The 20,784-nt window shown below is 42.5% G+C and overlaps 1 protein-coding gene across 3 annotated transcripts in view; it reads left to right on the top strand.

Annotated features, from left to right (window-relative positions):
* The window catches only part of SERINC5 (serine incorporator 5), a 191,160-nt gene that overhangs the window by 150,452 nt on the left and 19,924 nt on the right, over positions 1–20,784 (top strand). For all 3 annotated transcript variants that reach the window (XM_060093108.1, XM_060093106.1, XM_060093105.1), the window contains 5 exons: positions 8,406–8,584; positions 9,058–9,140; positions 10,803–10,896; positions 17,332–17,543; positions 19,102–19,197. In XM_060093108.1, the coding sequence (XP_059949091.1) occupies positions 8,406–8,584; positions 9,058–9,140; positions 10,803–10,896; positions 17,332–17,543; positions 19,102–19,197 (664 nt within the window). The remainder of the gene's footprint in view (positions 1–8,405; positions 8,585–9,057; positions 9,141–10,802; positions 10,897–17,331; positions 17,544–19,101; positions 19,198–20,784) is intronic.

Raw genomic sequence — 20,784 nt, 5'->3', positions numbered from 1 at the left:
TATTTACATGAACAGGAGCTAGCTGGATTTGACCCACACTCTGTCCTTTGCTTCGCTGGCCTGTGGTAGACCTCAGTGGCCCTGTGCCTGTCATATGCAGTTATTCTCTCCTTCTCCCTGAAGGGGAAACTTGAATGGCCTAAACTTTGTGCTGAGGGTACCGGAGCTCCTGATTAAGTTGCAAATAATGGGCTGTGTGAGCTTGTATGTACTGGGTTGACTAGGCAAGAACAATGTAGGGATAAATTCAGTGTGACACGTTCAACAATATGATGTCTTACTCTTCCTGGCCTTTTGAAATACATGGTAAATCATTCACAGGTTAAAAAAAATAATCATCAGCCCTTCTTTTTAGGTAGCCAAACCAAGCATTTTGGTGATTGGGAAGAAGTGGGGATGGAGAAAATGAGTGTGTGGGTACCCCAGTTCTTTGCTCCTGGGGGCCCCCAATTCCTGGTCCAGTGTAAAATGGGAAAGATGCTGGGCCAGAAACTGAAATGTCTGCCTGGCCGGATTCTCAGAACTAGGATTGGGGAACAAGTGACTAGGGGCTCTCAGAATCTTGAGGGTATAGGTTTAGTAGGATTCAGTCTTTTGGAGGATATTAGGTTCTTGTGTCCCACCTAAGGCAAAATCATGGATAGTTGAAATTAAACCATGAAAATGCCTGAGATATTCATAAAGCAGAGCACACATGGCTTTGTGTGTACAGCATTTCACTAGAAAGGTAGCTCCTTGTTAGCATGGATTTTTTAACCTGTTTTATTCGCTGCTTGAATCTCCATATCCTAGAACAGTACCTGTACATAGTAGATATGAATGAGTCAGGGAACGAGCAAACCCTGTGCTGTGACGCTTAGGTACAGTTATATAATATATCGTGTGGGATGAAGAATACACACGTAAACTCTAATTTCACTGGGCTTTTAATAATTATTTACAGAAAACAGCCATGAGTGTAGTTGGATTTGCATATGATATGTCACCACTCTATTCCAGGTTCACAAGTTCAAGAGGAAGTTAGCTGATTTGGTGCTCACTTAGGCCATAAGCACATCTTCCCACTGATGAGTGGTCTGACTAGAAAGCTCTGCCTGTTTAGACATTTAGTCCTCTTAACAAAAACCTCAGCATCTCTGTGTTCAAGAGAGAACTGTCAGTGGGCCTTGTTCCTCTCAGGGGGACACAGAGTTCTCTATCAGACACTGCATTCTGTGGGAGGGAGTGTGGGCCAATAACCGTATTTGCCATCTAGAACAAAGTCCAGGCCTCCATAGCTGCAGTTTTGTCTCTGAGGTTAGGTGTGGATTTGTTTTCTGGACTCAGAGGGCCCCCCTGTTTCCACCCCTTTTCTCTTGATTATGGGGGGCAGTGCTTACTGAGATGCTGACCCTAGGGGGGAGCAGCAGAGACTTTCCTGGCTCCGAGATGGGTGTGTAGGGGGCTCTGCGGGCATCTCTGTGCCTCTCTCCTGCTCTCCCTGTTCCCCCCAACCCTAGAGTTTTCAGAAACTCTCCCTGGGGAGAGGTGGTATTGGTGGTATTTGACACGCTCTGCTTCTTGAAAGCCTCCCTCAGCTTCTCTCTGGTTCTGTACCTGTTCAGTTTCTTCCTTGGTTTTTTTCCCCTTCTTCCCAGTCCCCAAAGGTTTGCATTCCCCAGCATTCTGGGCTGTTCCCACCTCTGTCTCCCTCCCCCTCCTCTACCCGCATTCCTCTCCAGGTGAGTTTGTTTACTCCATTGAGTGCCTCCTTTACCATCTCTGCTGGTCACTACCAAGTCCTTCTCTCTAGTCCTGCTGTCTTTCTGGAGCACTGCACCCTTGCTTAGCCATCTGCCCACATTTCCCCCGGACACTGGCCGCCTGTCCTTAAGAGAATGACTGCCCCTCCATCCTGAAACCGCTCTCCTGTGATTCCTATCCACTGCTGGGCCGCCGGCCAACCAACTGCCAAGCTAGGAACTGGGAATCTTAGTTCTGGGTTCCTCTGCCTTTCTTCCTAGGTCCCATCAAATCAGCACAACGGGACCTGTCTATTCCATGGCCCCAATCCCCACTGCCGTTGCCTAATTGAAGATTTATATGAGTTTTCGCTGGGATTAACTCTTCTCTCTCCTTCAAGATGAGTAACTGGCGTGATTCTTGTTTGTACATTCTGCCTTCATGTTCCCTTAATTCCCTGAGCAGATTGACGCTAGCTGTCGCCTGCTTCCCTTCTGAGGAAGAGCCCGTCGTGCCATCATTATTAGTCAGTTCTCTGCAAGTTGTCTTGTTTGGATTGAAAGCTTATTAGTTAAAGTTTGGTTGGAGTTGTTTTCTAACTGTCTGATCATATTTGGGGTGGTTTGATCCTGACGAATTGCTCATGGTGGAGGAGAAGCTGTGAGCACCAGTGCCGTCTCTGTCTTGCATGCTTCCGAGATTCTGGGGAGTTACGATTTGGGGATGTTAAGTTCCTGTTGGCAGAGGTGGCAGGGTCAAATAAAACCAGGCTCGGTGAAATTTTAGTTCCCCTTATGGCTTTTAATAATGACACAATGTAGACTTTTCTCATAAAAATGTCTAGAAACCCGAACAAAAGAGATGTGAGATTGTAACTGTTTTAAAAAATACCCACCCCCCCCACAAAAAGGGCCTCAAAGGTAATAATTTACAGAGAAATGAGCCTTGGTTGCTAGAGGCGTTGAGGGGAGGATGGAAGCTTATCTTAGTGTTCCCTGTTTCACAGCTCCTGTTCGTGGGTGGGTAACAGACAGGCATCACTCTCATGGACACTGGAATTTTTCCACAGACAAAAAGAAATTGTCTTAGAAAGTTTGAAAATAAGTGGAATATCAAAAAGGGGAGAGGGTCTCGATTCTGAAATTCATTTCAAGTAAGAGATACTAAACAGAACCTACAGATATGGTTCTTATAGGTTTTATGGTATCACTCCTGCTCAGCTGCCCAAAGCTTTCTCTGCAGCTTGGTTTCATTCAGTGCCCTAAAAATTTGATGTAATGAAATGTAAGACTCATTCGCTTTGCTAATATGCCATTTTCTCATCTCTCCCAAATAATATTTTAATATTATAGGAGCACGCCACTCCTTTTCCTCTTCATTTCTGTAAGAAACACTCCCAAATTCTATACTTTATTTCTAAGTTTGCAGCATGTGGGCCCCTGGCCAACTAGACCTGTAAGCCTTTCTATAGCTCTTCTATTGTTTGTTTGTATTTATTTACCTGAGATTGAAATTGTTTTGGAGGCATAGCTAGCATCTCTTCTATATAGATGAGTTACGGGGATTTTCTGTCTTCCATCTCTTTGAGCTTAATACTTGTGTTGATGTTTCAAAATGTCTTCTCTGATTTGGGAGTTCAGACATATTTTCTTTTGGGTGGCAACTAGGTCTCTGAAAGATAGGTAGTGAGCACTGTTTTTTAGAACTCAATTCTTATACAGGCATACCTTGTTTTGTTTTGTTGTCCTTTACTTTATTGCACTTCGCAAATACTGCGCTTTTTACAAATTAAAGGTTTGTGGGAATGCTGCATCTAGCAAGTCTGTTGGTGCCATTTTCTCAGCAGCATTGTTCACTTCATGTCTCTGTGTCACGCTTTGGTAATTCTCACGATATTTCAAACTTTATTATTATATTTGTTATGTGATCAGTGATCTTTGATGTTACTGCCATGACTCACTGAAGGCTCAGATGATGGTTAGTGTTCTTTTAGCAATAAAATATTTTTAAATTAAGGTCTATACACTGCTTTTTTTTAAAAAAAACACATAGTGCTATTGCACACTAAATAGACTGCAATGTAGTGTAAACATAATTTTTATATGCACTGGGAAACCAAAAGATTTGTGTGACTTGCTTTATTGAGACATGTGCTTTATTGCAGTGGTCTGGAACTGAACCCGCAGTATCTCTGATGTATGCCTATATATATGTGCCAGGGAAGGATTCACCTTATTGAAAGTTACCCTGTACGGTTGTCTGTTGGTATCTCTGGGGGATTGGTTCCAGGACGCTATCGGATACCAAAATCCACCAATGCTCAAGTACCTTATATAAAATGACATTGTATATTACTTAGGCACATCCTCTTATATTCTTTAAATCATCACTAGATTATTTATAATATCTAATACTATGTAGATAGTTACTGGTACATGACAAATTCAAGTTTCACTTTTTGGAACTTCCTGAAAAATAAAAAATTTTTTTTAATATTTTCCATTTGTGGTTAGTTGAATCCACAGATGCAGAACTGGCAGATATGGGAGTCCAACTGTAACTTTCAATATGAATCCTTTGTAAAGTGAATAGAGCATCTACTGAGTTCTAAGATGTTCATCTCCCCCCATGTTTAAATCAGAATGCATCAACCAGTCAGGGGTTCATGTAATGTGCCTAACTCCCTCCCCGAGAAGTTCTTTTTATAAAATAGTACCTTAGAGTTAAGGAAGTTTACTTAATGGCTACTATGGATAAGGAACTGTGATGAGCACTTTTTACAGCGATTCACTGATTTAATTCTCAGGGTTGGAAGTCCATGTGAGCTTTTTATTCTTCCTGATAATTTGTGGCTCTTAGTTTGGTTGCTTGAGGGTTGGGGGGAAACCCTTGCCCTTGGGTCTGTACAGAACCAACACAGATGCAGTGTCCTTGGATGCCCAGAACCAGGCATAAGAGGTAACACCCTTAGCAGACCTGTCCCCTCTACCCCACGGTGTGGAATCTGTGTGTAATGTATGTTTTCTTTTTCTAAAACCGGGATGGAGCTTGGAACAGCAAATATTTAATCAGAGCAGATTCCCCTCGCTAAATCCTGCCAGCTTGTTCAACTCGGAGGTTCTTTGCCTAAAAATATTCACCACGTACTGAAGGCTAAAGACTAAGTCACCCACAGAGCATAAAGCAGGTCTTAGTATTTGGAGCAGGGGGTTGTTTGCCTACTGATATTTTGGATGAAGTATGCAGTGCCACATACTCACCCTTTGATGAGCCTAAGGGCCTCTGGCGGTAAACAAGGGTTTTAGGGGAGGGGGGATGTGTGGGGGATGGTAGGGTAGGCGTTCAGGCTTGCTGGCAGTAGCGTTCTTCTTGAACTGATCTGAGAAGGAGAAGAGAGAAGAGGGTGTGGGGTAGGGAGGTGGAGAAGAGTCTAATCGGGAAAGATGGGCTGGTGTAGACGAAAGGGATGCTGCCGTGCACGTGTTACAGTGGAAGAGATGGCGGTGTGCAGCAGGGATTAGCTTTGCTGATAGAGTGGGACACGGAAGGGAGGGAAAAGAAGAGTTCCATGAATATTACAGAGCAGTAAATCCCATATGAACAAAACAGGACTAAGTGAGGTGGCATGGCGCCTCCTTTTACAGATTTAATGCAATGTTACCTCCTTATTTTTGGTACCACTCACACGGGTGCAGCTTTTGTTTCCTGCTAGAGGCTCTGAAACGTTCACTTGTGTGGCGTCCCCCATTACTTCAGTATGTGAGGATCTTAACCATGTGAGTTTGCTCACTCACTGTGAAACACTGCTAAAAATTCAAGGTCCTTCAGAAGGCCCTTCCTGACTTCTCATTACCTGGGTGAGGGCACTTCCTGTATCCCGTATCCTTATCGCTATACTGAAGCAACTTCCAGGCCAGCCGTTCTCACTGGGATGCTCCAAGGTGCTTCCAACCCTATGTGTTAAAAGCAAACTCCCGATCTGTTCTTTTCAGTTCCACTCTTCGTCCTCTGCCAACCCTACTCCCCCACCACCCCCAACAGCTTTAAAAAAGCAGAAGAGGGCTTCCCTGGTGGTGCAGTGGTTGAGAGTCCGCCTGCCAATGCAGGGGACGCGGGTTCGTGCCCCGGTCCGGGAAGATCCCACATGCCGCGGAGCGGCTGGGTCCGTGAGCCATGGCCGCTGAGCCTGCGCTCCGCAACGGGAGAGGCCACAACAGTGAGAGGCCCGCGTACCACACACACAAAAAAAAAGCCGAAGAGAACCGTCCCCGCATCCTTCACTTTCTTGCCATCCCTACAGTCCTGCCGACTATGACTTCTAGCCACAGAATTTCAGTTTTCTCTGCTAGTAGTTTACCTTCTTCGATTGTTATCTGGACTGTTAATCCAGTGGCCCTCTAATTTATCCTCCTGCCTCAAACCTGTCCCTTTCCCATATGTTCACCACTTTGCAGCCAAAGGCATTCCAGCTTAAATAGTTGTTTCCCTTACAGGGTGGGAGCCAGACTCCTTAGCATGGCATACACCTGGCCCTTCCCACCAAGACCCTGCCTTCTTTTGAGCTTCATCTCTTGCCAAGGAATGCTTTTTAGCATAAATATGTCCCATGCAATATTTAGTCTAAGTATGTCCCAAGTGTTGTTATATTAAAAAATTAGTTATTATTTATCCAAAATTTAAATTTAACTAGACATTCTGTATTTTATTAGGCTTAGTATTTTACCTGGCTTGGTCAAAAATATAGTAATGTCTCTCTTTATGCATTTATTTCTTGCTCTGATCAAAAAGAAATTGGAGTTGCAGGAACTTGCTGACTGCAAAATATTTGGCATTTCTTTATGAAATCTTTTTTTTTTTTTTTTTTGGCTGTGCCACGTAGCATGCAGGATCATAGTTCCCCAACCAGGGATCAGACCCGTGTCCCCTGCAGTGGAAGTGCGGAGCGTAACCCCTGGACCTCCAGGGAAGTCCCATGAAATCTTTTATAGCTGTTCATGGAAATTGAGGTATCCTAATAGGGTCTCAGTATTAATGCTTTTTTGCCCGAGACATTAATTTTGAAAAACATGCTTTGTTTGGAAAAGCATGTTTGAGATTCAGGTGTAGTAATGATTGCAGCTCTTTTCTGAGGGAGGGAACCCTCGTGGAGGAAGATGAACTGCAGTTAAATTTAGTCTTCCTTCTGTTTATGGAAATCTTAATAACCTCCACTGTTGTTGTTTCTTTAGGATATTTTCTGGAGAAGAAACTAAATTATCATGCTTCAGTTTTACCTCTAGTTTTATGTCATTTTTTTTCCTGTTTTTTTTTTTTTTTTGTCTTGTGAGTAAAGGCTGTAATGTGATTTTCAACTTATTTTCTGTTCTAAAGAGTGTTCAGCTTTGATGTTGGTAAGAAGCAAGTTTTTTTTTTTTTTAAACACTGACTAAATCTTTATTTTCTGACATTAGTAGAAACATGCTGCTTGTTCTCATAATGTAAGATTTTAATTATTCTGATAATGTAAGTGGGTTTTACATTAAAACCTTCTAATTGTACTAGAATAAACCATTATCAACATTTATCGGAAGATTAAGGTCCGTAAATAAAGAGCTCCAGTGGATCAAGAAAAAAAAATCCAATTAACTGCCAATTCACAGAGAATAATACAAATGGCCGTAAATTTAAGAAAAGATGTGAACCTTACTAGTAATGAGGAAGGCGGACATTAAAACAAGACAGTGGGGGGCCTCCCTGGTGGCGCAGTGGTTGAGAGTCCGCCTGCCGATGCAGGGGATACGGGTTCGTGCCCCGGTCTGGGGGGATCCCACATGCCGCGGAGCGGCTGGGCCCGTGAGCCATGGCCGCTGGGCCTGCGCATCCGGAGCCTGTGCTCCGCGGCGGGAGAGGCCACAACAGTGAGAGGCCCGCATACCGCAAAAAGAAAAAAAAAAAAAAAACAAACAAACAAACAAGACAGTGGTTTTTAACCTTTAAATTTGGTGCTCAGGTTGGGAATGTGAGCAGTCTCAAATATTACTGGTAGGATGTAAAGGCAGCCTTTAAAAGTGTGATCTGAGTTTATCTCGTGAAATTTTAAAATGTAGATACTACTTGACCCACTGATTTCATTTCCAGGTCAGGAGCTTATCCTATATAAATAATGGCATATGTGCAATTATTCTCTATATTTATGCATTTCAAGAAAAATTATACCTGTGGGACTTCCCTGGTGGTCCAGTGGGTAAGCCTCCGAGCTCCCAATGCAGGAGGCCTGGGTTCGATCCCTGGTTGGGGAACTAGATCCCACAGCCCGCAACTAAGACATCTGCAGGCCGCAACGATAGATTCCACATGATAGATTCCGCATGCCGCGACTAAGACCGGCACAGCAAAAATGAATGAATGAATAAAGAAAAATATACCTGTGTATTATAAGTATCATTTTTTAAAACTCTGATGCTGGATTTCAGAATTCATTAGGAGTAAGTGGAGGTGGAGTGGTATGTTATGAGCACTATATGTTTAAGAAAGATTCAGAGAAAGAAAGAGGTCTTTGGAAGAGAGACTTTCTTCTCAGTCTTAATTTCTCTCTGCACGTGGTGTATTTCACATTGGATTTTGACTTGTAGGCTGAAAGAACACTCCATTGGCAGCCCTTCTTTTCCTAGTTTTAACAAATGACTTTTTCTCTTTTTCTTCAGATCCCTTTTTTCGAAGATATCTGTAAAGGCATTAAAGCTGGCGACACCTGTGAGAAGCTGGTGGGGTATTCTGCGGTATATAGAGTCTGTTTTGGAATGGCCTGTTTCTTCTTTATATTCTGCCTCCTGACCTTGAAAATCAACAACAGTAAAAGTTGTAGAGCCTATATTCACAATGGGTGAGTCTTTGTGGGGATCCTTTCACCGTTCCTTATATTCAGAGCAACATTCCAGGACCTCTTCCACTCTTCAGACCCTCTGACTGCTTTCCTCTAGTTGAAATTGTTGACACTGATTTTAGGGAAGGTGGAACTTATACTTACCACCACACAGTGGCCTAAGAACTGGAATCCTATTTGTAACACCTGGTACCATAATGAGAAATGCATTGGAGATAAGAGTTTATTTCTTGTACCAAGAGCTTCCCCCAGGTCACTTCCACCCTTCAACAAAATGGTTTTGCACAATCAGAGGCCACACTGAAGTCTGTCTAATTATGGGAAAAGGCAGTCTCCAGTCACTTAATTACTTCCCCTCCATTTGGAGAGAACAGAATCGTGAATTGACACGCTTACCTCTAAGAGGTCTTTTGTCCTTCCTTGAATATCATTTAAATACATTTCCTTTTTTTTTTTTTTTTCTTCCCCTCCAGCTTTTGGTTCTTTAAACTTCTGCTGTTGGGGGCCATGTGCTCAGGAGCCTTCTTCATTCCAGATCAGGAGACCTTTCTAAATGGTACAAATGGGGTATTGGGGGTATCTATTTATTGTGTTTTTATTCACTTTATAAAACTGTTCGAAAGCGTAGTCCAGGGTGCCTTTGATATTGTAGGTTACTAACTTTCTTGTAGCTTAAAAAAAAAAATCCTGCCTCAGCTGCCCACACTTCACCCACCCTCTGTACTTCCTCCTCCCCCGCCCCCGCCCCACTTCTCCCTCCCTGGGAGGGGTGAGAGGACCTTTAGTTACTCTACCTGTTGAAGAATTGAAATTAAGGTTATTAGCCTGAAGGGAATATGAAGCACTTAAAACTTGTTTGAAAACTAGTTTAGCATGTCAGCGTGACCCAGGGAGACCTTGTTCTTTCTGAGCACTGCACACAAGCCCAAGGCTTCTTAGCAGCTTTAAATCTGCTGTAGCTATAATGGGGTAAGAAAGGCATCCTCCAGACTATTTCTTTTTTTTTTCTTTTCTTTTCCGTACGCGGGCCTCTCACTGTTGTGGCCTCTCCCTTTGTGGAGCACAGGCTCTGGACACGCAGGCTCAGCGGCTATGGCTCACGGGCCCAGCCGCTCCGCGGCATGTGGGATCTTCCTGGACCAGGGCACGAACCCATGTCCCCTGCATCGGCAGGCGGACTCTGAACCACTGCGCCACCAGGGAAGCCCCAGACTATTTCTAAACTTACCTTATGTGAAACTGTATAACACTGAATTATATTCCTTGTTGATAGAACCTACCAAAGTTATTTAATATAAAGCATTCAATCATAGCTGAAACAAGGGGCCCTTCTTCATATGAGGTAGGGAGGAGAAGAAAAGCCTGAGTTTTAGAGGTTCAGAACACTGTTCAGACCCATATGGATTCACTTTCCTTATTAAGATAGTAAAAATATTCACATTGTGAATAAGGAACAGCCACAATCCCTCAAATAGCCACATATCAGGCTCCAGCTAGTTTCTTAGGGTCATACCGGTTTTATGTACTCCTTAAGGAAGTTGTATCCAAGTTGTCTTTTTACCTAAAATACTGGTAACTAGTTTTCTATTCTCCACAGAGGTCCTTGTATATATATATTAGAATAATATACTTAGAATGGGACGGGACTTAGCTGTCCATCCTCTAGCACAGCTCAGTTGTATTATAGACAGCCCAGAGATGTGATGCGCTTATCCAAGGTTTGGGCTTCTCTGTGGCCGAGCCAGAAGTAGAACCTGAGTCCGTGGCCCCCCATTTGAACCTCATTTCCTCACTGGCCATTGGTGGGTCTCTATCCGGTAAAATTTGAATCCTTGTTTTTTCTGGCATTGTGTGATTTTACTTTTAAATTGAGGGTCATTGTTGATTTTATGAATTACTGCATCTGTTAGGATATCTGGCATTTATTTATAGCATGGAGGTGAAGCTTGGATGCTGTGGTGCCAGATTGCCTGTGTTCACATCCCAGCCCCACCCTTTACTGGCTATGGGACCTTGTCAACTTACGTGTAGACTCTCAGTTTTTCTTATCTGTAGAGTGGGTGTAATAGTAGTACCCACCTTGTAGGGTTGTGTGGGAATTAAATGTGTTACTGGTACAGGGAGCCTGCAGTAAAAATTAACTGTAGTCATTACTCTCTTTTGAGTTAAACACTTGGGACAGTCACCTCATCTCCTTTCGGACGGTCTTCTTTTGCAGCCTGGCGCTATGTGGGGGCCATCGGAGGCTTCCTGTTCATAGGCATCCAGCTCCTCTTACTTGTGGAGTTTGCACATAAATGGAACAAGAACTGGTATGTGCCTTTATGGATAACTTCCACGTGAACTCACTCTCTGACTCAGAGAAAGTGCCCATTGTTGACAGAAGCTCTACCCCGAGTTGTATTGCCGGGGATTAGCAGCCTGCTTACACCAAAAGCAATTTTTGCTTGTTCTCTCCCTTCCTTCCTGCTCTTTGGACCTCTTCATTTACTCCTCTCCCATACTGTTTTTCTCCCCTTTCTACTTTTCCTTTTTCCACTTCATTTCTTTTCACTCTTTGGCTCTCTTTTCCCTGAACCTTCTCATTTGGGCTCTAAGACTTAGCCACACTCAACCCCACTGCTGGCACCTCGCAGCCCCTGCTCCGTGCTTGCGTTAGTGGCTGAAAATTTGGGTAGGCTTTATCTTAGGCTCTCATCCTTAGGAGATTAAAAAGAAAAAAGTACTTTGGATCTGGAGGTTCATTTTCTGCAAAGAATATTCAATGAAATAGTGCTTTTCTTTTTAAAAATTTTTTTGTTCCTTCTCAACTGCCTAAGAGGGAAAGGACCCCTTCATTAGGAAGATCTGTTGTTCTACCTTGGAAAGCCTCCCGACTTAAAAAAAAAATACAGACCCTTTTTAAGTGCCTTGAAAATAGAATTCACATCCTGGAATACATGGGAAATGCCAAACTATTAATGGCTCGTTTTATTACTTGCTGAGCCACATTGAGGAAATGACAGCTAGACAAGGGTCCAGCTCCTTCGGTGCTAAGGCCAGGTTGGCTCTCTTTGTGACTCTGGGCAAAGCACTGAAGTGCTCTGTCTTACTTTACTTATAAAATATGAATGAAAGTAACTGCCTGCTATATCCAGTAAGGCTTTTGTAATTTTGTAGATTTTGTAGGCATCACATTATTTTGTACTGTTTGGGTAGGGGATCTGAAAGTTCTATATGAATGTGAATTTTATTTTCTATTTTGGACAAAACAAAATATACTGTCCAAATTCTCTCAAAACACTTTTCATCCTGATTATATTCTTCAGCTTGGTAGTAGTAGTAGTTGTTTTGTTTTGGTCTTGTTTTTTTGAAACTCGAATCATGAGATGCATGAGTGAAAAGATAGTGTTAGCCATTTTATTATTTGGTAAATATTGGAGTAAGCACCCAAATACCATTTTAAAAATGTTTACAGCACATTGAATAATCAGACAGGTGGCACTACAGGCGTGTTTTGGTGTTTTTTCAATTCTTTTTTTTGGGGGGGCGGGGGCCGCGCTGTGCGGCATGTGGGAATCTTAGCTCCCTGACCCAGGATTGAACCCGCGCCCCCTGCATTGGAAGTACAGAGTCGTAACCACCGGACTGCCGTGGAACTCCTCTCAAATCTTAATCTCTATGATAATACAGATTTCTAGGTCTGAGTACATATATAAGTTTATTATTTCATGCTGTCCTGCATTTGGAGTCATCCCTGAAACCTAGTATGTTTGGGGCTTCTACTAGATCTTGTTTTGAGGCAGCAAAGTTTTCCTAAGGATAAGTCAAATGGTTGACTATAGTTTTATGTGACCCTGTTCTCAGTTATGCAGAAGAAATATGCACAATAAATTGGAAATGCATTTTAATTGATTAAATACCATTCTTTCCATGGATGATGATTCTTTTTTTTTGGGGGGGGGCGTGCTGCACCATGTGGCTTGTGGGATTTTAGTTCCCAGACCAGGGATCAAACCCGGGCCCTTGGCAGTAAAAATGTGGAATCCTAACCACTGGACTACCAGGGAATTCCCTGGTGATTCTTTTTTTTTTTTTTTTTAATAAATTTATTTATTTATTTTTGGCTGTGTTGGGTCTTCGTCTCTGTGCGAGGGCTTTCTCTAGTTGCGGCGAGCGGGGGCCGCTCTTCATCGCCGGTGCGCGGGCCTCTCACTATCGCAGTCTCTCTTGTTGTGGAGCACAGGCTCCAGATGCGCAGGCTCAGTAGTTGTGGCTCACGGGCCCAGTTGCTCTGCGGCATGTGGGATCTTCCCAGACCAGGGCTCGAACCCACGTCCCCTGCACTGGCAGGCAGACTCTCAACCACTGAGCCACCAGGGAAGCCCCCTGGTGATTCTTATGTACTTTCATTCTGAATTTTTTATTTGACAAAAGGAATGCATCACCCTATGTTTTTTCTAAAATTTTTACAAATAAACTTTGAGTAAGGAACTTCATGATAAAATATTAATATCTTTGATACTGAGTGCCTGACTTGCCCATTAAATAGTATGCTCTCTTGAGAATACTTGTGCTTTTTTACTCTAACTTTAATGTTTTGATTGTTTCTGAAGCCATTTTCTGGGACTAATTATCAATGCCAAGTTTTAACGGGCATTTTGGAAGAGTTTGATTGCTTTAAAAACTTTCCAGAAACCACCCAATAGGAATGGCTTAAGAGCTTTGCAACAATTGATGTTGCTGTTGTCCTGGCTTTGAGGCCAGTGTCCCAACAAAATCTCTTTTGTCCACATACAGCTGGTTGGTCTGCCTAAAATTAGGATTAAGCTAGGAAACGTACAAGTATTGTTATTTTTATGTAAATTCATCTAATTAGTTTTTTTTGGTGTGTTTTTTAACAGAGATTCTTGCTTACAAGGTTAGTCTAGAAAATATAATGCTTGTATCACTCTTCATGGAACAACCAAAATTTTTCTTCCCTTTTCCTTTCTTTTTTTCTCCTTTTGTAAAGATCTTGAGGAGGAGAAGACCCCAAAGGCAGTAGGATAGAAAGGCCATGGGCCTGGACACAAATGCTGCAGATTTTAATGCCCCTGGCTCTCTGGCTGTTTTACTTGAGGCATATGACTTGGCCTCTCTGACCTCAGTTTTTTTACCTGAAAAATGTTGTGGTTGGGTGATGTTTAATGTGTTTTGTTCTTTTGTTAAAAGGTAAGCTGGGGCATATTAAATTTTTTTTAAGAGTTTGTCTGAGCAAAAATTGATTCAAATTGGGCACCCTCCAATCTGGCAGATAGAAAGGAGCTCCGAGGAGCTGTACAGAATAAAAGACGTTTGTTTATAGGCAGCAGAGAGCAGGAACAAGGAAGTTATATTAGGCAAAAAAGCAGGTTGGTTATTGTGGGGTAACTTTCCTTCAGCGTATGGCAGGCGTCTACCAGTTAGGTGACATAACTAGTGCTGATCAGGGGATTCCTGATTGACTGGTTTAAGATTCCGTTTCTGGGAGAGCTGAAACTCTAAGTTGTGTTGGTTTGGCGATGTGGGGCTTAGCATAAGCGACTCCTTTCTAAGCCTGTTGTCTTGTTTTTGACACTTTCTAGGTCGATTTTTATAATTCAGAGCATCAGTTCTATATAAAAACTGAACTGACAAAAAGTAAACAGTATATTTAGGTGTTTCTTTTTTGGGGGGGTTGCATTTTTTTTAATTAATTAATTTTTTTTTAGCTGCATAGGGTCTTTAGTTGCAGCGAGTGGGGGCTACTCTTCATTGCAGTGCGCGGGCTTCTCATTGCGGTGGCTTCTCTTGTTGTGGAGCACAGGCTCTGGGCACACAGGCTCAGCAGTTGTGGCTCACGGGCTCTAGAGCTCAGGCTCAGTAGTTGTGGCACACGGCCTTAGTTGCTCCACGGCACGTGGGATCTTGCCGGACCAGGGCTTGAACCCATGTCCCCTGCATTGGCAGGTGGATTCTTAACCACTGTGCCACCAGGGAAGCCCTATTTAGGTCTTTCTAATGAAGACCCATTTTATTTTATTTTATTTTATTTTATTTTATTTTATTTATTTATTAGATTTTCTAAATTTTAAATTAATGTTGTTCTTGGGTTTTGTTTACTCCTAACCCCCACCCGAAGCCTGAGCCCAAACATCTTTCCTAACCTGATAACCTGCTTGCTTCTGTGTCCATACACTCCTCCCCACTGCCCGGTCTTTCTCTAATCTCCATTCAAGTGCTTCTTATTGAGCACTGATTCAAAATTTTTGGAGTATATTAACTGTGTGCCGGGCATCAAGAATATAAAGATAAATAAGTCACAGCACTTATTTGGGGTTTCTATAGAAGATGTCATTGGGAGGACCCTGAGTCTGGAGCAGCAGGAATCACAGCCACTCTGCCACCATTGCTGCATCCAGTTATCCTCTAACAGTTGGCAGTCCTTGCACCAATATTCATTAAGCACCTATTATTTGCCGGGCACTCGACAGTAGGAGAGCAGCAGTGAATGCAACCGTGTCCTGCTCTGTGGAGCTTACATTCTCCTGGGGAGAGGGGGATAGATAATCAACTTATAATCAAGCAAATACATACTAGGTTCAATGGTGAAAAGTACTCTGGAGAAAAAGAAAGGGTGTGGGAGTTGGGGTGAGCAGGGCAGGGAAAGGCTTTCATGACGAGGTGTGAGGGAGACGAAGGAAGTTGGGGAGAGCCTAAGGCAGGATTGTGCTGGCTTCTTTAAGGGGCACAGGGACATCCACTGTGGCTGGACCCCAGTGGTGAGGGAAGGGTGCAAGAGATGAAATCAGAGACAGCCCTGGGCCGGCTCATGAAGGGCTTCGGGGACCATCATGGAAGGGCACTAGAGAGGTGGAATCTAATGCACATTTTAAGTTGAGAAAAGATGAGAGGGGGTTACAGGTGCAAGTAAGGAGTCTAGTGGGAGATGATCCAGGTGAGGGACGAGGTAGCTTGGAGCCACACGGTAGCAGCAGTCAGATTCTGATATAGTCTGAAGTTGGAAGCAGTGGAATTTGCTGCTGGGGATGGCATGGTGGTGGGGAGAGGAGAGGAGCAGGGAGAGAAAAAGACAGCGGTCAAGAGCAACTGCAGTTCTTTAATCTCCCCCCACCCCCACCCCAATGAGAAGAATGGAATCGCCATGTTCTGAGGTTGGGAAGATCACAGAAGAGCACGTCTGGGGATGGAGGCTTGAATATTGGGAAGTTAATCTGGACCTGCTAAGTTTGACATGCAGATTAGACCTCCAAGTGGAGACATTAACAGTTGGATAATAGGAGCCTGGAGTTGAGGGGAGAGGTTAGGGTTGAAGATTTAACCTTGGGAATCTAAGCATAAATTAACTGTTAAGAACGTCCTTATAGTAATAACATAGCCCAAAAGACGAGTGAGGAAACAGCTGGACCCCACCTACACACTGGTCAGCAGTGTTCACCTTTTTCCACATAATCCGTTTTCTCTCCCTGTCATCGATTACCATTTGGCTCTTTCCTTTTTCTAGTTTCATGTTCTCTTCATTTGCTCTGTGTGCCTTCTCTGTTAGAATAACACTGTGGTCATCAGAGCACCTGGCTCAGTTTCAGGAATATGATGGTCATTGTCATTTTGGCCTTTCCTCCCTGTTTTCTTTGTCTCGAGCTGCAGTAACTTCATAATTGAAACATTTTAGCTGGGTTGCTTGAACACTTTCCAGCTTTGTGAAGATAGTAAGTCTGTTGCTTTCTCTGTGAAGGTTTGGGAGAGTGTGGTTACAAAGGGCAATTGAATCCTAAGGCAGATGACAGTGATTCAGTCCATCCCCTGTTGTTCTGTCCTCTTCATTTAGCATCAATAAGCACCCTTTGTTCTGAACAGTTGCTGTAGATTGTTAAATCACTACTTATTTCTCTCATCCCTTTATTAATGTTTACATAAACCAGAGAGCACATTAACCTCCTCTTTTAGATTCTTTATTGTAAATCCCATTAAAGTTTTTACTCTTTTCCCAGCTGATTTTATTCTCCCCCCTCCCCTTTTTTGGGGGGGGGCGTGCTGCATGGCTTGCGGGATCTTAGTTCCCCAACCAGGAATTGAACCTGGGCCCCTGGCAGTGAGAGCACTGAGTCCTAACCACTGGACCACCTGGGAATTCCTGTCTTCACTTTTTCTAACGTCAGGCTTCTCCTTCATCATACCTGGCATTGTTTGGGAGAATCAGTATAGTACAGATTCTCCTTTTCTGTGCAGAGGCAGAAGAGCTGAGGTCAGCCAGTCTTTCTCCGGGTGAAGTTCATTTGCTTCTCTCTCCCTAAAGAGAAGATGAGCGTCAGCAGGAGCTGCTGGCAGCACTTGGCTAAGAGACTGGCACCTCCAGGCTCTGTGTTTATGGGGAAAACTCCAACTCCAGCAAAGAGCCACTTTTTAATACTGCCAAAACCTGTCCCAGGGTAATTGACATCCAGAATGGGGAAGCTAGAATAAAGTCTGTGGTGTATTCATTTTAGTTGATGAATACACTTGAGTCAAAGATGGCATTTTTTCAGTGTTTAGAAAAAATGCTATGCTTGAGCCAAGAAGTTTTTGCATATTTACCTGTACCTTCTAGCTTCTAGTGGGTAAAATGATGGGCCTTCTGGATAACTCATTACTATGGGCTGGGGCCTGATGGCATTAGTGAATAATGCCTGAGGGATGGTAGATGCTGTCGGAGAATCAATTGACCTGTCTTCTCTCCCCTTCCTCTTCTCCACTTCCTGGAGAAACAGGACCGCAGGCACAGCTAGCAACAAGCTGTGGTACGCCTCTCTGTCCCTGGTGACTCTCATCATGTACTCCATCGCCACGGGAGGCTTGATTTTGATGGCAGTGTTTTATACACAGAAAGATGGTTGCGTGGAAAATAAAATTCTTCTGGGGATAAACGGAGGCCTGTGTCTGCTTATTTCAGTGGTAGCCATCTCACCCTGTGTCCAAAATCGTAAGCACAGTTTTTTTGATTCTTCCTTATTCATATTATAAATGTCTTTGAGCAACACCCCTCCCTTTTTGGAAATTATGGTCATTCCTTAATTTACCATGGGTGGGTCAGCAATAGGAACGGTGGGACCCCAGTGTCCCCTTCAAGCCCCACACTGGGGCGAATGTAATAGTCACGCATGCCTTGTGTCCAAGATTTGAGTGTAATGAAGCCAATAAATAAGGAGATAGATGTTGCCATTACATAATGTACTACAAGGAGCCTTTCAATGGAAAACACCTTTAGTGGATATTTAGCTCTTCCCTGTGATCTCTGTGTAAAACTTGAAAGAGTGAGAAGGCTACGGAAGGAGCTGTTCTGGGGCTCATCTTTCACTTAAGACCCCGTGGACCACAAATTGAGGACAGCGTGGTCCCAGAGTCAGGAAGCAGGAAATCCGATCCTGGCTCTGCCCGCAGCTAGCTCCGGGAGCTAACCTTTCTCATATCCCAATCCTTCCTCTGCAAAGCCAACAGAAACCTGTGAGCCTGATCTTGCTCATGGTTGTTTCAAAGCCAAAAGGAAGAGATGATGGAAGTTCATTATTGAAATTGAGATGGTTATTACTCCTCTAGTTCCTTTAATTGACCAATTAAGAATTTCCTAAAACATTAGTATTCAGATTAAAATATTCTTTGGGTTAAATCCTACTTTTTGAAATAGTTATAATATTTTGAAATATTTGGTTTAATGCCATTAATTGGTAAGGTGAGTCTTATTCCCATGCCAAAGAGCAACATTATAAAAGGGCCTATTTTTTACCTTTATTGGTCATTATAATTTAATAATTATAACTCTGGGAATAAATTTAATCAAAGGGAAGACTGGGTAAAACTAAATCCTTTTATGTCTGCAGGTGGTTGAAAATTTCACCAAAAAAAGGATGAATTCCTTTTATCACATCTTGGTTACTCTCAACCATCTGGATAGTTTAATTTAAATATTGTAACACTGAAGCCCTTTTCCCAGTGAATGCTCAGTCCCATAGCCTTCTTCTTTGGTTTGGACCAGCTCTGGTATTCCCAAAGGTTTTTTTGTCCATTGACAGATATGAGCTTTCTCCCACTGTCATGGACTATGAGTGTCTGATGGCCTTGTCGAATCTGGAATCCAGGCCCTCCCTATAAAATCCATCATTTACCCCACTAAACGATGTTATCTCACAAATAACGATGGTAAATTTTCTTTGGAGGTTTTGTGATTTAAGAACTAATGTTATGAACCTCAGGGAGACCAGGCAATATGTTTCAGTACAGCTGTAGTTATTATCAAAATAGGGTGTTGGGAGAGAACTCGGTAGAACTTGTCGTCTCTAAAACAGCAGTTAGGTTCAGTGTATCACTCCCCGCCCCCTCCCCAAATGTTTTGGTGTCATCTGAGAAACACATTACGTACCTCTTCTTACCTTGAAGGGTGGGGCTCCAAGTTGGAGGGATATCATTCGGGGGAGACCTGTTTTTTTAAGGCACATATGGTTTCTCATCATTGATTTAAAACACTGTCTCTTCTCATTCTCCAGGACAGCCTCACTCTGGGTTACTGCAGTCGGGTCTCATCAGCTGCTACGTCACGTATCTCACGTTCTCAGCTCTGTCCAGCAAACCTGTAGAAATAGGTAAGCCGACTTGTTAGGGAGCCTGTGCTTGCAGGATGAATATTGTCATTTGTGGAGTGAGCACTATGTCTCTGTGAGCTATCATTTAAGTATCAGGGATACGACACATCAAAATAGAGAGATGATCTAGACTTCTTCATTAAATGAGGTCCTCAACATGGGATATGAACATGAAACTTCCTTCTCCTGAGTCTTCCTGCTGTTCAGGAAAGACATGAACTAAGGAGGGCTGTTGAGTTTGCTTTGAGGCCTAATCTGCATTTTCCTGCTCAGAAATACTCAAATGTTCAAGAAATAATCAAAAATATTCAAGAAAAATTTTTTTGCTCTTTTTTTATTATTATTTTTAGATGGTTATTAATTTTCTTTAGGTGATCATTTCTCTGACTGTAACAGAGTAGAAAGAGCATGGGAGTGGTTCTGCCACTTAAGTAACTTGTATGAAGTCACTTTTCTCTCCCTAGATATCTCGCCTTTAAAAAAAGATTTTATTTTATTATTATTATTTTTTTTGGTTGCATGTGGTCTTTGTTGCTGCATGCGGGCTTTCTCTAGTTGCAGGAGCAGGGGCTGCTCTTTCTTGTGGTGCGCGGGCTTCTCATTGTGGTGGCTTCTCTTGTTGCGAAGCATGGGCTCTAGGCGCGTGGGCTTCAGTAGTTGTGGTGTGCAGGCTCAGTAGTTGTGGCTCGTGGGCTCTAGAGCACAGGCTCAGTAGTTGTGGTGCATGGGCTTAGTTGCTCCATGGCATGTGGGATCCTCCCGGACCAGGGCTCGATCCTGTGTCCCCTGCATTAGCAGGTGGATTCTTAACCACTGCGCCACCAGGGAAGCCCCTAAAATAAGAATTTTAATTATTATTTTAAGAAGATAATTAAATAAAATTCTTCTTTTAAGATTTCAATGAGTATGTGTGTGTATGTAAGTATAAGTACAGTTCCTGACATGTAGTAGGTGCTGTATAAAGGGTACCTATTATTCTTGTAGAGTAGTTGCAATGAATATTTGAGAACTATAAAAGCACTATTATATTATAAGCTTTCCCAGTAAAGGACCAAATTTTCTTGTGTTGATTTCCAAACTCATTATATTTCATCATCTTTATCACTTTTGTGATATATAAATGTATACTCATATACACGTGAATATGTTTGGGTACATTTTATCTTATATACATCAGGTGAAATGCATGTACTCTCTTTTCTCTAGAATAGAAAATTGAAGTTGTTTTCCTTTTTTAAATTTAGAAAGCAAATGCAAAGATAATTTGAAACTTTTAGCATATACATGTACTACATATGGGTCTTGCCTTTATAGCTATTTATAGTACAATGCAAATATAATTGTACGTCTTATATTAAGTATAGTCTATCCTGGATATAATTTTTTTTAATCTCTATCTTGACTCTAAGTTTATTTAAGTCTAGTCTATTTAAGACTTTTATGAGTGTTTTGACTATTTACGTATTAATCTCTGTTTTTAACTTAACGGGGTTTTTGGTTACAACATTTTTCTTTTTAATGGCAGGTATCACTTAAATACAGAAAAAAAACTTTTATTTTTAATTTTGGGTGGTACTACTTAAATAG

Source organism: Mesoplodon densirostris, chromosome 3 (assembly GCF_025265405.1).
Source record: "Mesoplodon densirostris isolate mMesDen1 chromosome 3, mMesDen1 primary haplotype, whole genome shotgun sequence".
NCBI classification, from domain to species: Eukaryota; Metazoa; Chordata; class Mammalia; order Artiodactyla; family Ziphiidae; genus Mesoplodon; species Mesoplodon densirostris.
The sequence above is the reverse complement of the archived record's forward strand: the minus strand, read 5'-3'. Positions and strand labels throughout refer to the sequence as shown.